Here is a 13066-nt window from a genome sequence, read left to right as displayed (position 1 = left end):
GCTCCTTCTCCATGAAACGTGTTGGTTGTAACGAATTACCTCTTTACGTTACCTCTTTCATACCATAAAACCCACCCCCGGCACTCGCTGTCCCCTCCCGCTCCATCCTGATCCTGATCCTGATCCTGGCTGGGTGACAAGCGGCGGGAGCGCCTCTTCTTTTCCTCCCTTTACAGTTCTGCTGGCGTAAAATAAAACAGCCCCTTGGCTGCTTTTTAGCCTGCTGGGGCCTCATTTAACGCGCTCCAAGCTGTGGATCCTGCTGCAAAATCGAGGCTTTGGTACCTGGATCTCGATGCCCCCAGTATTCGGCAGCTCACGCAGGTGCCGGCCCGTGGCTTGGGAGCCTGGGCAGAGCCAGGACCCGGAGCAAATCTCCGCTCTCACCCCCAACACGCTGCCGTGGCCTCAAGCCCTTCGGACTTGTTCCGTGAGCCACCTCTCCGTCACCACGCAGGGAGTTACCAGCATTGGCCGCCAGCCGCCCCATCCTGCAGCGAGGGGCTCTTCCTCCAGCTCTGGGACACTGGGAAGGGGGTTTGGGAATGGGGGACGCTGCCTTTCCCAGCAAAGCGAAATAATCACAGCAGTAACACCACGAGCAGCTGGTGGGGCAGCCCCGCCCCTGCCCCGCCGCCGAGGGACATCCCGGGGTGTCCCATGCGCCTCCAGGCAGGATTCAGCGAAGCGCAGGGGAATTCACCTCCCTCCTCCCCAGTCTGCTGCTTAAACCGCAACAAAAGGAGTTTGCCATCATCCCCAAAGCACTATTAATAATTACATCTATGGTGCTTTTCTGGAATTCCTTGCTATCCCACCGAGACGGAATAATTATTTACAATAATCCTAAATGACTCTTAATTACAGCGGCGCAGGTGCTCGGCGGCAGCCGGCACGAAGCCGCTCGACATATGGAGGCTCCTGCGCGAGGTGAGGAATTCGCCGAGCGGCGCCGTTGTAGCCGAGCGGGAGCTGGGACCAGCTCCAAACGCCGGCGGGGAAGGGGCCGGTTCAGACCCAGAGCCTTCAGCCCAGAGGAAAGAGGTTTTTTTAGGGGATGCCGAGCTCCGGGAGTGGGATGGAGACCTTCGGGATGGGCTGGGGGCAGCGGAGCAGAGCTCGGCATCCCGGCGCCACCCTGCCCCGCGGCACAAAGTCAGGCCACGCTTCCAGTTTATACAGTTTAATACATGTGAAACAAGATACATTTCCTTTTGAGTAATGAATGCATAAATAACAGAAGATATATGTGAATGCATAAATATGAGGCGGCATGGAACGAACCAAACGAAAACGATTGTTTTAATTTAATTATTTTTTTTTTTTCCCCCCCTGTACGTCTTTTCGCTGCCGCTGCCCGGGCTGACGGCGCAGCCTCGCGACGGACTCGTTGCTGCTCTTATTTATCAGCTTTCCATGGCGAAGCTGTCCCGCGGTGAGAGGGCCTGGATGAGGGGCTGGGAGAGGGGCGGGGGGGGCAAGGACCGGAGGCTAAAAACGAAAAATCAACCCCAAAAACTGCAAAAAAAAAAAAAAAAAAAGAAAACGTGGTGTTAACAGGTGACCTGAATTCCTCTAGAGGCTTCTCAGTCGGAGCTGGTGAGCGCGTCCACGTGCGGGTGCGGGGGGTGCGGAGGGAAGACCGACGGCAAGAGTGCAAACGGGAGGGATACGGCTGCCACCGAGGCTTCGAGAGCGCTCTGCTATGAGGAGGACAAACCATTAGCTTCAATGCTCACAAAGAACATCACCTAAGACAGCTCTTTATACCTTTACATACTGTATCAATAATTTACTTCGAACTGCAGTAAACAAAATACATTTCTTAAATAATTTACTATTTATTTGTTTTGTTTTTTTTTTTAATCTCTCTGTAAATTTAACTTTTTCCTTTTTTTCATCTTTTTTTTTTTTTCCTCTGTAACACAAGAAACCGTGTTTGTGCACGTCAGTTCAGATTATTGCGACATTTAACCTGAATTTCAGTTCAAAAAAGGAAAAAAAAACCGAAAAAAAAAAAGCAACAGGACAGTTGTACAGACAAGAAGAATGAATAACTTATTATTGCACTGGCTACAATTCAGTAGTGATTTTGGTTTTTTTTCTGCAGTTAGGACAACCTCTAAAGTACAAAAGGAAAATGAGAGAGGCGTCTAAAGCGTCGGCTGTGAAAAGAAGCTGGTGGGATGATGGTGGAGGGAGGGAGAAAGAAATAAAAGCGAGGAAAGAAGAGAAACATTTGGAAAACGAATGGCCGTAATAATTAGTTCCACATAAAACCCGAGGAAACACCACCCAGTTGCGGAGTCACATGTAATGCAAAAAACAGTATCGTTTCTCTATAAAAATATGTGCATTATGAAGAGAGAGTTTTTGTGGGTATATATATTTTTTTTTGTCTTTTTTCCTTGTTTTGTATCTCACAAATACATTATTTCTATTTATATAACTGCTGATATACAGACAATGTACAGCTCCCATCTCCTGGGCACTCCCGCGTAACGTGACATCTCTAAAAGGTGCCTTGTTAAAAGTTGAGCATCTTTAAAAAAAAAAACAACAAACAAACCCAACAAAACAACGAAACCCAAAGAGAATCCCCCAAATCCCAACCGCCACCACCTCGCACCCGAATCAATGTGATTGAGGCCACGGAGGCGGGTGGGAGGAACGAAGCAACCCCCTGCATCCGCTCCACCTTCCCTTTAGAAAAGAAACCCCCAAACCGCTTCGCAAATCTGTTCCCCCCGCCCCGAAACCCCATCACCGTTTCGTCCAGCCGTTTGTTTGGTTTCTTTTTCTTTTAATTCTTTTTTTTCGTGTGTTTTTCTTTTTTTGTTTTTTTGGTTTTTTTGTTTTTTTTTTTTTTCTGCAAACCTCCACAGCGCTTAAGAACAAGTGACTGCGAGAAAGGAAAAAAACCCCAGCGAGCAGCCACCCCCGTCCCTGTGGCCACTCAGTCCCTTCGGTTTGGAAACCCACATTGGTGTCAAGCCCTTGAGACCCCCCCGCTCCCCCCTCCCAGAAAGCTATACTGGGTCATCGATGTCTTCTTCTGTTGCAACAGTCACTGGGACCAAGTCCTGCTTCTGGAGGGGGCTCTTAGCAATGCCCAGGAGCTCTTTGCTTTTCTCCGCGTTGCTCCATTGAGTTTTTAAGTGATCCGGCTTTTTCAGTTCGGAGGCGGCGGGGTCCGGCCGGGAGTCCACGGAGCCCGGCATGGACTGACCGCTGTCCAGGAGATCCGAGAGGCTGCTCAAGGAGCTGCCGTCCAACTGCTCAAAGGAGAAGTTGGGGATGGTCAGGTGCTCCCCGCGGCACGGGGGCTGGCCCCGGCGCTCCGCTTTGGAGGCCGGCTCCCCGGGCTGGTTCTCCGCGAGCTCCAGGGACTCTCTGTAAGCCGGGAACTCGCAGGATGGGGTCCTTCGCCGCAGCATGCTGTTCTCGGAGGGTTTGGTGCGCGAGGCCGCCCCGCCGTCGTCCTCCATGGGAGGATCTATAGAAATGCAGGGCGGGCTCATCTTCTTCTTCCTCCGGGCTCCATGGATGTACTCGGACTCCATCTGGATGTGGGCAGGGGACCGCTGCTTTTCCTCAGCAGGGTCCTCAAAGCTACAGTCCCCATCGCTGATGGAGGGGCAGATCTCAATGGAGTGTCGCCTTTGGTCGTCTGCCCAGCTGGGCTTGTTGAGGAAGCCCTTCGTATCGATGCTGTAAAACTTCTTCAAGTCCTTCTCCTTGCTGCTGCTCCTGGAGAGGCTGGTTGTGCTGCAGTTCTTGAGGGGCACCGGAGACGGGGCCGGGGAGATGAACGGCGAAGTCGAGCGGCTCCCAGCGTCCGAGTGCTCCCCTCCCCAGTCTTTGGCCGAGCTGTTGATGTGACGGACCTCCTCGTCAGCCAGGTCGGAGGACTCGAAGAGGCTGCCCTCAGGGTTGGGAGGGCTGCCGCCAGGGCTGGGCGGCCGGCTGGGGACGCCGTGCTGGCCGCAAGTGTGCTTCCGTGTGAGTGTGCTGGGGTGCCGATGCGGGGAGGACGGGGGGGAGCACGGGGGAGTGCCCGGGAGGGAGGCGGCCATGGAATGGAGCGGGCTGGGGGTGAAGGTGCTCTGGGGCTGCTTTGCTGACGGTAGCGTCTCTCCAGGCTCTGCTTGCAGGCTGTCCTTGCGGTCCGGAGTCTGACCGTCCACAGACTCTGTTTGAATGGCCTCCTGGAAGGAGAGAAAGATGTGGCAAGAGCCTTGCGGGTCTGCTGGCCCAGCAGCACTTCCCGCGACGAAACACGGCACGTGGCAGAACGGTTGGTGGGTCTAACACACCCTGCACCCCCCATCCCTGCCCCGTCGTGCCAGCCCCGTCAGACCCTCCCTGTACAAGAGGCTGCAGCTTTGCTAGCAGAGACCCAGAGCCTACGGGTGCAGGGCTTGTATCTGCTGGGTCTTTCCACATGGTCTTGCTCTTGCTCTAACACCAAATCCTGAGTCAGTGGAACCTGTCTAAAGTGACGTCGTGTAGAGCTGACTGCACGCGTCTCACAGCACTGGTAAAACTGAACCGGGCATCTTCTCTCTATGCTTTAGCTATTCCTTCATAGAATAGTACAGCCACGAAGGTGAAAGTAGGTAAAAAGAACCTTCCCTTGTATGTCACTTGCTGAGAGTGGAGTATATTAAAATTTATGCCACTAAAACCATTTTGTTCTAAAAGGGAATTCTCTCAGCTCCAAGAAAAGAAACTCAAGAGAGGACTGGAAAAGAAGGGAAGGACCCAGATGACTACGATGACTGCAGTTTACCTCTGCAGGCTCTTGGCCTCTCACCTGTCTGCACAGCAGCTTGTTGAGAGTAGGAGATCGAGGTGTGACATGAGGGGGAAGGATCTTCCAGCGGTGGCGGCCTTCATGGTTGGGAGAACGGACTGCCAGCTGGAGGGACTCCGTTGGGACTCTCAGAGAGGAACACGTTCCCACGGGCTGGGAGCGGATGGAAGTGATGGACCCTAGGAAACAGAGAGAGAGCTGTCACCACCGCCGCCGGCGTGGGGGCTGTGAAGGTCTGAGCAGAACTGGTGCCCACAGACTCCAGGAGGGGAGTAAACGCAGGAGGGGAAAGGAAAAGCCCATCTAGTCTGGCTGAAATCCTAAGCCTCAGCATAAGCCTTGGGCAGGATTAAAAACCAGGTGTCCCTTGTCCTGACTCCTGCTTTGAATACTAGGCCGTATCTCCTCAGGGGTGGCAGGGAGGTTGCAGGTGAAGCCTCTGCAATTCAGCAGCATCGCATGTGGCTCTGCATGCCACAGGGCAGGAGGTGGGGTTGCATCTGAAATCCTGCCATTGCCGCTTTCCTGGTAGCATCGCTTCGGGTGGATTTGTAAAAGGATGTTGCCTGTTTGGAGAACATGGATCAGGGCAGCCTGGTGGCTGTGCTGGATCCCCTGAGTCGGGAGGCCTGGGTTGTCTTTGCAGTGCTGCCAGGGACAGGCTTGCAACCGTACGCTGCTCTGCCACACGGAGGCAAGAGCGGCTCTGCTCCGCTCCCTCCGAGCCTCCAGAGCTCCACTTACAGGTCCGACCTACAGCCCTGTACAGCCAGTGGGCACCCTGCCACCCACTTCTCCGGGAGGAGACACGGCTGGCGTGCACAGGGCAGTTTTCCCATTCCCTACAGCCCAAACACTACCGCCACCAGGTCCACGAGGCAGACCTTGGCTGACCACGGTCCGATCAGCAGCATGGAGACAGCTTCAAGTGCTGCGAGAGTCCCAGAGCTCATGTATCAGGCCGGAATCACTCTCTTCCTGAAGGCTCCCAGTCCCCTGGCTGAGTCTAAAGGCAAACCCTCCTCCCCAGCCCCTTCGTGGTGCTGCTTTACTGCAGTTCTGCGTCATTTGAAAGATCTTTTGCTTTTGTATTTTTTTGGCCGCAGGATTTATTGTCCTCATTAGCCTGAAACCCAATGTCTGTTTCTACATTGCCGCTCCATGTTAAAAACACAGCTATCCATCACTTCAAGAGATCTCACCCAGAGGTCAGGGAACTTGAACCCATGACAAAAGCCATCCAGACAGATTGCAGTTGCATTTCAGAAGGAGATTTGTTGTTGGGAGGAAAGAAAAGTTAGTGTTTAATCATTTTTCTTTTGGAGCTTTTCTCCAGAACACCACAGAAGCAGCAGAGCAGCGAGCTTCCCACCCCCCACCCCACCCCACTTCTCCCCAGTTCTTTATTGGGGTCTCCTACAGCCAGAGTTTCAGATTGAGTCTGCGCCGTTCACGTGCTAATCCAGGCTTTAAGAAATGTTTTTTATGATGCAGAAAAACTTCGTCATAAAATCTGTCACAAACATGGTCATAAAATGAAAACCCTACGCTCTCCTCCCTGTCCTTACTTGGAATTTCCTTCTGTTGGAAACTTTCCATCTAGCTCTTGTATAGGAAACCAAAAATCCCTCTAAACTGCGTATGCAGGAACACCGAATATCTCTGGATTTCTACATTTTTTTTCCTCTTGTTTTTCTAGTAAATCAGGAAACTGCATTACGAGCAAAGTAACGCAAGATCTGGTCACCTCACAGTATTTTCACTGTGTAGTCACCGAAGCACTGGGAGAAGACCAGACGTCCTGAACTGACATTGAGAAGTCCATGAAATCACAAATGCTGACGCGATTCTCTATCTGTCTGCTCAGTTTTACTCACACGTAACTGACGGGACTGTGACTTAAATCAGGGTTTGGTCAGCTCTGAAGCAGCAGAGCTCTGGGTGACGCTGGCTGGATGCATCTACCAGAGCAGGTAAAAAGTAAGCCCCTGTCGCATCCATCGCTCAAGTGCTCTTGGAGAGATATTTGGGACCCAGGAGAAAATTCTTGCTCAGTTCTACCCACCCCTGCCAACATCACAGCAGTTTTATACTGGTATAAATCCTGATTTACACTCACTACAGAGATGAAAACCATCCCCAGTAGTCCAGCCGTGAAACTCAACCTCTGTTTTCTTTGCTTAGCAAAGAATTTGCAGGTGAAATAATAATAAATACTGAGCAGAGAACATTAACTGGTATCCGGAGAGTTTGAACAAATACAGAGTTACTTCACTCAAGCAAATCAGAGCAGGTCTCGCCAGCCCCACACCAGGGTTTGCAAACCCACTACTCATCTGTCCAAGCAGTTCTTGCATTTCCAACAACGTTGGATCAAAGGAAACCAGGCTGGTAAGTTCTTTGGAGCCACTCAAGAAGCACATGTGCTTTTAGGGAGGCAGATCTTTTCTTTCTTATTGATTTCCCCTTCAAACCAACACGCACAACAAAAAAGAGAGAAAGGCTTTTTAGGGGAAATGTATTTGGCTGCAGTTGGGTAAACGGAGACTCAAAGGCTCTGTGTAGCTCGTGATTCCCTGACGGCGGGGTCTCTCCACACGATTCATTACAAGGCCAGGCTAGGGAGGCACTGGAGAGTGGTTTCTAATCTTTATGCTCCCAAAGAAACTTCTGCATCTCTGAACTCAATGTACCGTGCTAAAAAGATACTGCTCCGAGACTGAAACAATAGCTGTAAAGGAGCTCTGTCAGGAAGTAATACCGACTCCGGCTTTTATTCATGTTGATTTTATTGATTCGTAGTCGTGTCAGGGCTGATCGCTTCAGAAGAAATGTGCCGCTCCTTCCCTTTTCCTCAGCTAACAGCCTGTCCTCTACACCTCCGACACTGCTTGGGAGCCCCACTTACTTCTCCCCAGGCGAACACCCGAGCCACCAGCTTTCTCCTGAGAAAATGCAGTGATGTGATGAAAATGTGAAATTGTGCAACGTTTGGGAAACTATCGACGGTATCAAACCGAAGCAGGCAAGCCCAGGCTCAGCCCACGTTTGGCATGGGTTGCTTACTCCCCATCTAAACACCACGTGTACCTCCTGCCCCATGGTTTTCACTAGGAGGAGGAAGGGAAAACTCCGCGAGCCGTACCTCTTTGGGATTTGCAGGGATACGTTTCCATCTCCACCTCGTGGAGGGGGAAAGGGGCTTTCGCTGGCATCACTGGCCGGAACATGTAGCTGTCGTTGGGCAAGGAGTGCATACGGGAAACGGAGATCTTGCGGACCGTCAGCAGGTTTTGAGAGTCCTGTGGCCTCAGAGAGGCTGTGCCGCCCTGCAAAGCAAGGAGACAGGGAGACGGGGTCATTCAGCATCTTGGTGGTGAATTTACAGCAATCTCCTCGTCTGCTTTTTGTTTTAAAACCTTATGCAAATGTTCCTCTTGGCTTCTCACAGAGCCTGCAGCCCTGGTGACTGCAACGGGACACCAAAGCTACGCCGTGCTAGCTGTGTAAAGAGCTCAAGTTGCGGCTGGAGTAAAATCAGGCATCAATGACCCACCACTAAGCTGACTCTTGGACACCGCGGAGAAAAAGTAAGGTCCAGGAAAATGGGGCCCACCCTCTAAAGACATGAGAAAGCCAGCATGTCTCACACTGTTCTGCTTCGATTTATCCAGGGATGCTTTCAGCTCAGCGTGGGTGGTGATGCCCTTCTTCTCAAAGCTGTTCTAGGACAGATGGGCCAAACTGGCCAGTCCTCGGACATGCTGACCGAGGGCACCAAGCGTTTCTGGAAATTCATATATCACCTCCCCAAAACACACATACAGGCAGACATTTAAACGTACACATTAACGCCACTGCAAACCCTGCGGCATCTCTCCTACAACATGGAGCATTTCGGGCACCACTGACCCCAGAAGAAGACAGCCACATGGCGGGAGGCAGAGGGAAGGAGAAGACATCATGGCAGCACGTATGTGGGTGTGGAGCCTGTTCTAGGGTAGAAAAGGGATTTCTCTGTGTTTGCCTCTGCCTGCAAATGGTTCTGGTTGGAAGTGCCCAGACAGAGCATGTCACAAACCTTAAAGCTGACCCCTCGCCACTTCTCTGAGGCCCTCTTCACTGCAGTACCTTACGGCAAATTTATCCTGGGGTCTTAGGAAGCTTTAGGGACTCAGATGATGTCTGTGCCATGTCCACGGAGCAGCTGTGAGAGGTGGTGCCACGACTTGGCCAAGTGTTGGGGGAGCGGGAACCCTTGGAACAGGACCTGCAACCTGGCTCCTGGCCCCGAGGATTTGGTCCTAGACACATTCCCCTCGCAATTTACCACGTTATCTAAAGTACGACTAATCGCTCTGGTTTTCCTTTAGCGTCAGCCTCCCAGTGACTGATTGAAAACATTTTCCCAGCTGCATGTCTTAAATTAAATGTATTTTGCTTTGCTCTGCCGGGCTGTTTTCCCTCTCTGTTAGCAAAATCTGGGCCTGAGATCCCTCACTGGATAGTTTGGCGGTCACCAAGGATCTGGTTAAATCCGTTTCTTCCCATACATTTCTGGCTTACAAATTTATTTCCTCAGATCCCTAAAGAGACACATCCCAAGACAAATTACTCGGTGCTTTTACCCTGTTGAGCTCGGCTGAGAAGATGGGGGGGGGATGAGCAGCAGTTATTTACAGGTAGTTGGCACCCAGCGCTGACTGCCGCCTTGCCCAGCAGCCCTCCGCGTGCAACCCAGGGCTCACAGCTGATATATTAATGCACCAGCAGCGTGGCTGTGCCAGCTGGCCTCTGGCCAGCACGGCTAATAAGCTATCAGCATCACAACACCTGAGCTGAACGCAGGCGGGCGATTGTTAACGCCCCGGTGCCACACAGAGAACAAAAGGTCTTGCTCCACTTTCTCAGTAGTCTAACAGAAGGATCACTGTATCTGGCTATTAAATCTCAGTTTGTCTTTACGGGATTTTGTATTTGTCTTCTCTGGCTGGGACAAATGAACAGAAATCCCCTCTTGACATAAACAACGGCAATTTTTAAAGTTTCAGCTATTGTGACCCTATTGACTTAGGGATGTGGGCACATTTCAAATGGCTTCAAAGCCACTCTAATAAGTAAGTTCCTGAAATATGAAACATGGACAGGAAGCTTGTTGGCTCGCACCTGGTGAGCTGCTCTCGACAGCTCAGAAGGTTTGGAGACACACCACCACAGGCACTGCTGTCCTCCTCTGGTGGGGAACGCCTGATGCTCTCAGGAACCTGATCCCATGCCCTGGAAATCAATGTGGCTCCTTCAAAACCCATGAAAGCCCAAACTGGACCAGCGCTGCTGAGACTGTGTATGATGAACCCTGCCTGCAGGAACCCTGAGAGCTTGGGAGGATCCCAGATCAGAGGGCTGGAGCACCTCTGCTATGAGGACAGCCTGAGAGAGTTGGGGTTGTTCAGCCTGGAGAAGAGAAGGCTCCGGGGAGACCTTAGAGCCCCTTCCACTCCCTAAAGGGGGCCTATAGGAGAGATGGGGAGGGACTCGTTATCAGGGAGTGTAATGATAGGACACGGGGTAACGGCTTCAAACTAAAGGAGCATAGATTTAGATCGGATATCAGGAGGAAATTCTTTGCTGTGAGGGTGGTGAGCCCCTGGCCCAGGTTGCCCAGAGAAGCTGTGGCTGCCCCACCCCTGGAGGGGTTCAAGGCCAGGCTGGACGGGGCTTTGAGCAACCTGGTGTGGTGGGAGGTGTCCCTGCCCAGGGCAGGGGGTTGGAACTGGATGATCTTAAAGGTCCCTTCCAACCCGAACCATTCTGTGATTCTGTGATTCCGTGACAGAGACGTGCAAGGTGGCAGCCTACTTGCTGTGGGACCCCTCTCTAGCCAAGTAGAAAGGCATTAAATTGACCGTAGAGGCTCACGATAATGGAGCTCAGAGGCTCAGTTAAGCATCTTTAATCAGTGAGCACAACTCCTGCCTCTTGTGTCTGGGAATCAATAGTCTGTTGGAGCTCTGATTTTGCTCTGCTGCGGAGGCAGCCCAAGAAGAAATAATCCTGCAAATACCTCCACAGGACATGACCCTTCCTGGGTGATTAAATGGCCAGCAGATACTCTTGTAAGCAAAGGTGACCGGCAGGATACTCTGGAAGAGGGAACACTGTAACTTCTCAGAGGCCTGGAGCCAAGAGCCTACAAATAAGTCGTGGGCAAAATTCCCAGAGGAGGGGCTCCTCCTGATCCCTCTCCGAAGGCGCGTGTCTCCACCGCTGCGAGGGAGTTTAGCCATTTCCCGCAGCCTGTGCGGTGGGGAAGGCAGAGGCACAACAAGGGCAAGAGGTAACTCCCTGTCCGTGCCTGCCAACGCTGGCATCCCTGCACAGGCCAGCTCCGGTGGCATCCGGGGTTGTGCTGTCCTTCCCCGTGGAGGTAACAAACTCTCAGCTCTGCCAGCAGAAACTCAGGACCCCTTGCGGTTGCATTTACAAAGTCCCAAATTTTGCCTGTCACTGAAAGATGCTTCCCCGTGATCTCCCTTTCAGGCTCTGCAGCTTCCAGGTGCTGAGCTAATGGATACCCTGCGGAGAAGATTGAGGATTATACCTTCATATCACTCATCTTGCACAGGGGAAACCACTTGGTCATCAAGAGCTTAATCTGAGCCCAGAATTTGCTTGGAGGTGCTGCGAGATACTTGCCACTAGAAGGTGCCTTGACAGTCATGATAGAGGTCAGGTGATAAAGTGGGAAATGGCCCAAATCTAAAGCGGATTAATTCTGGGTGGCCACTGGAAGTTCTGTGACGACAGCAAGTGTGCTGCTCCCCGCTGCAGCGTGTGCATCTTCATCACTGACAGTGGTTCGCATGTTCTCATGCCCACCAGAGGACATCTGGAGCTCATTCCCCCTGAGGCGGGCCCCGTGCTGCAGCAGGGCAAACCGTGCAGGGTCTTTATGTGGCGTGACCTGGGCACTGGTTCATGGTGCAATGGCGAGGGACTGAGCAGAGGGGACTACAGCCCTTCTGGTCTGCTGGGTGATGTGCCCAGAGCATCTCCTGAATCCACAGCTCTGCTGCCTGCTGAAAGCCTAAGGTGTTGATCTACTTATGTCTTTGTTTCCTCAATACCGTATCATAAACAGGTTCTTACAGTAACAGTAAGGAAACCAAAATGGGCTGTGTTTTCTCGGCAAAGGACTCTGCCTGCCTCCAGCTCTCGACATATCACTTGAAGACAGACTGCTCACACATCACATCGCACATCAAATGTGAGACTTTTTCAGCGAAGAAGAGTATTATTTCATTCGTGTCCCACACAAGGCTGCTGGCACGTTCTTTGCCCAGCCCCTGCACACGCAAAGGCAGTACAAAGGACAGAGGATGGAAACGACTCTTGTGGCTGTGAAGCGACAGGTTTAGGACAATTCAGACACCACCGCTAGCTGCACAGCACCAAAGCACAATGCCACAACGCAGAAGCAACGGCACGACGTCATTCACCTCAGCCTCGTGGCCTGGGGTTTTGTGGGAAGGTGTCAGGACATGGTGGGATACAGAGCAGAAGGACGGGATTTCCATCATGGGAGCCTCTGCCCCCTCCAGCGTGTCTGAGTCTGGGATGGCTAAAGACACACTCTCACAGCTCAGCGCCTCCTTCAAATTGGGGAGATAGAAAACATCAGTAGCAGAGCAAGGCCGGGTCTTAACGCTCGAAGACATTTGCCCTGTGGCATTTCCTTGTTGCCCCGTTCATCCAGAGCAGGAAGGAATAGAAAAGGAAATGTGGGCTGAAAAAACTGGCACAAATGGCAAGTAAAAATACAGAGCATCTTGCAACACTTTCCAGGGTGCCCATGCCGCCATCAGTGGCAGGATTAGTCATACAGAGCTCTATGTAGTTAATATTTTCAGTGCAGCTATCAGGGAGCGCGGTACCGAGCTGCCAGCCATCCACGCCTGCCCAGAGGAGCCTGCGCCTCCGAGATGTGAGTGTGGGCATCATCACAACCCAGCCCCACCGCGGTGCCTCTGCCTCCCTACTGTGCAGGGGAGGGGAGCCTGGGCTTGCAAATCCTCACCTGCCTTCGAGCAATCTCCTCTGCGGGGTGGGGGGGGCGGAAAACTGCAGCCAGCTCCCCACTCTCGCTGTTCTCCCTCTGGGGAATGTCACTTCTCGCTATGGCTTTCCTAGGGCTAAGAGGAGGCTTTGCATGGCTCCTGATGTGCTCGCGAGGTATTGAAAGATGAGGAA

General features: G+C 52.2%; 1 protein-coding gene across 2 annotated transcripts in view; it reads right to left on the bottom strand.

Annotated features, from left to right (window-relative positions):
* Positions 1-2865: 2865 nt before the first annotated feature.
* CACNA1H (calcium voltage-gated channel subunit alpha1 H) overlaps positions 2866-13066 on the bottom strand; it is a 125590-nt gene continuing 115389 nt past the window's right edge. For both annotated transcript variants that reach the window (XM_063342723.1, XM_063342724.1), the window contains 4 exons: positions 12316-12468; positions 7962-8145; positions 4817-4995; positions 2866-4208 (listed from right to left, as the gene is read on the bottom strand). In XM_063342723.1, the coding sequence (XP_063198793.1) occupies positions 3030-4208; positions 4817-4995; positions 7962-8145; positions 12316-12468 (1695 nt within the window). In that variant the 3' untranslated portion in view covers positions 2866-3029. The remainder of the gene's footprint in view (positions 4209-4816; positions 4996-7961; positions 8146-12315; positions 12469-13066) is intronic.

The sequence above is a fragment of the Chroicocephalus ridibundus genome, chromosome 8, assembly GCF_963924245.1.
Source record: "Chroicocephalus ridibundus chromosome 8, bChrRid1.1, whole genome shotgun sequence".
Taxonomy (NCBI): Eukaryota; Metazoa; Chordata; class Aves; order Charadriiformes; family Laridae; genus Chroicocephalus; species Chroicocephalus ridibundus.
Note: the sequence above shows the minus strand (reverse complement) of the source record. Positions and strands in the feature narration are given on the sequence as shown.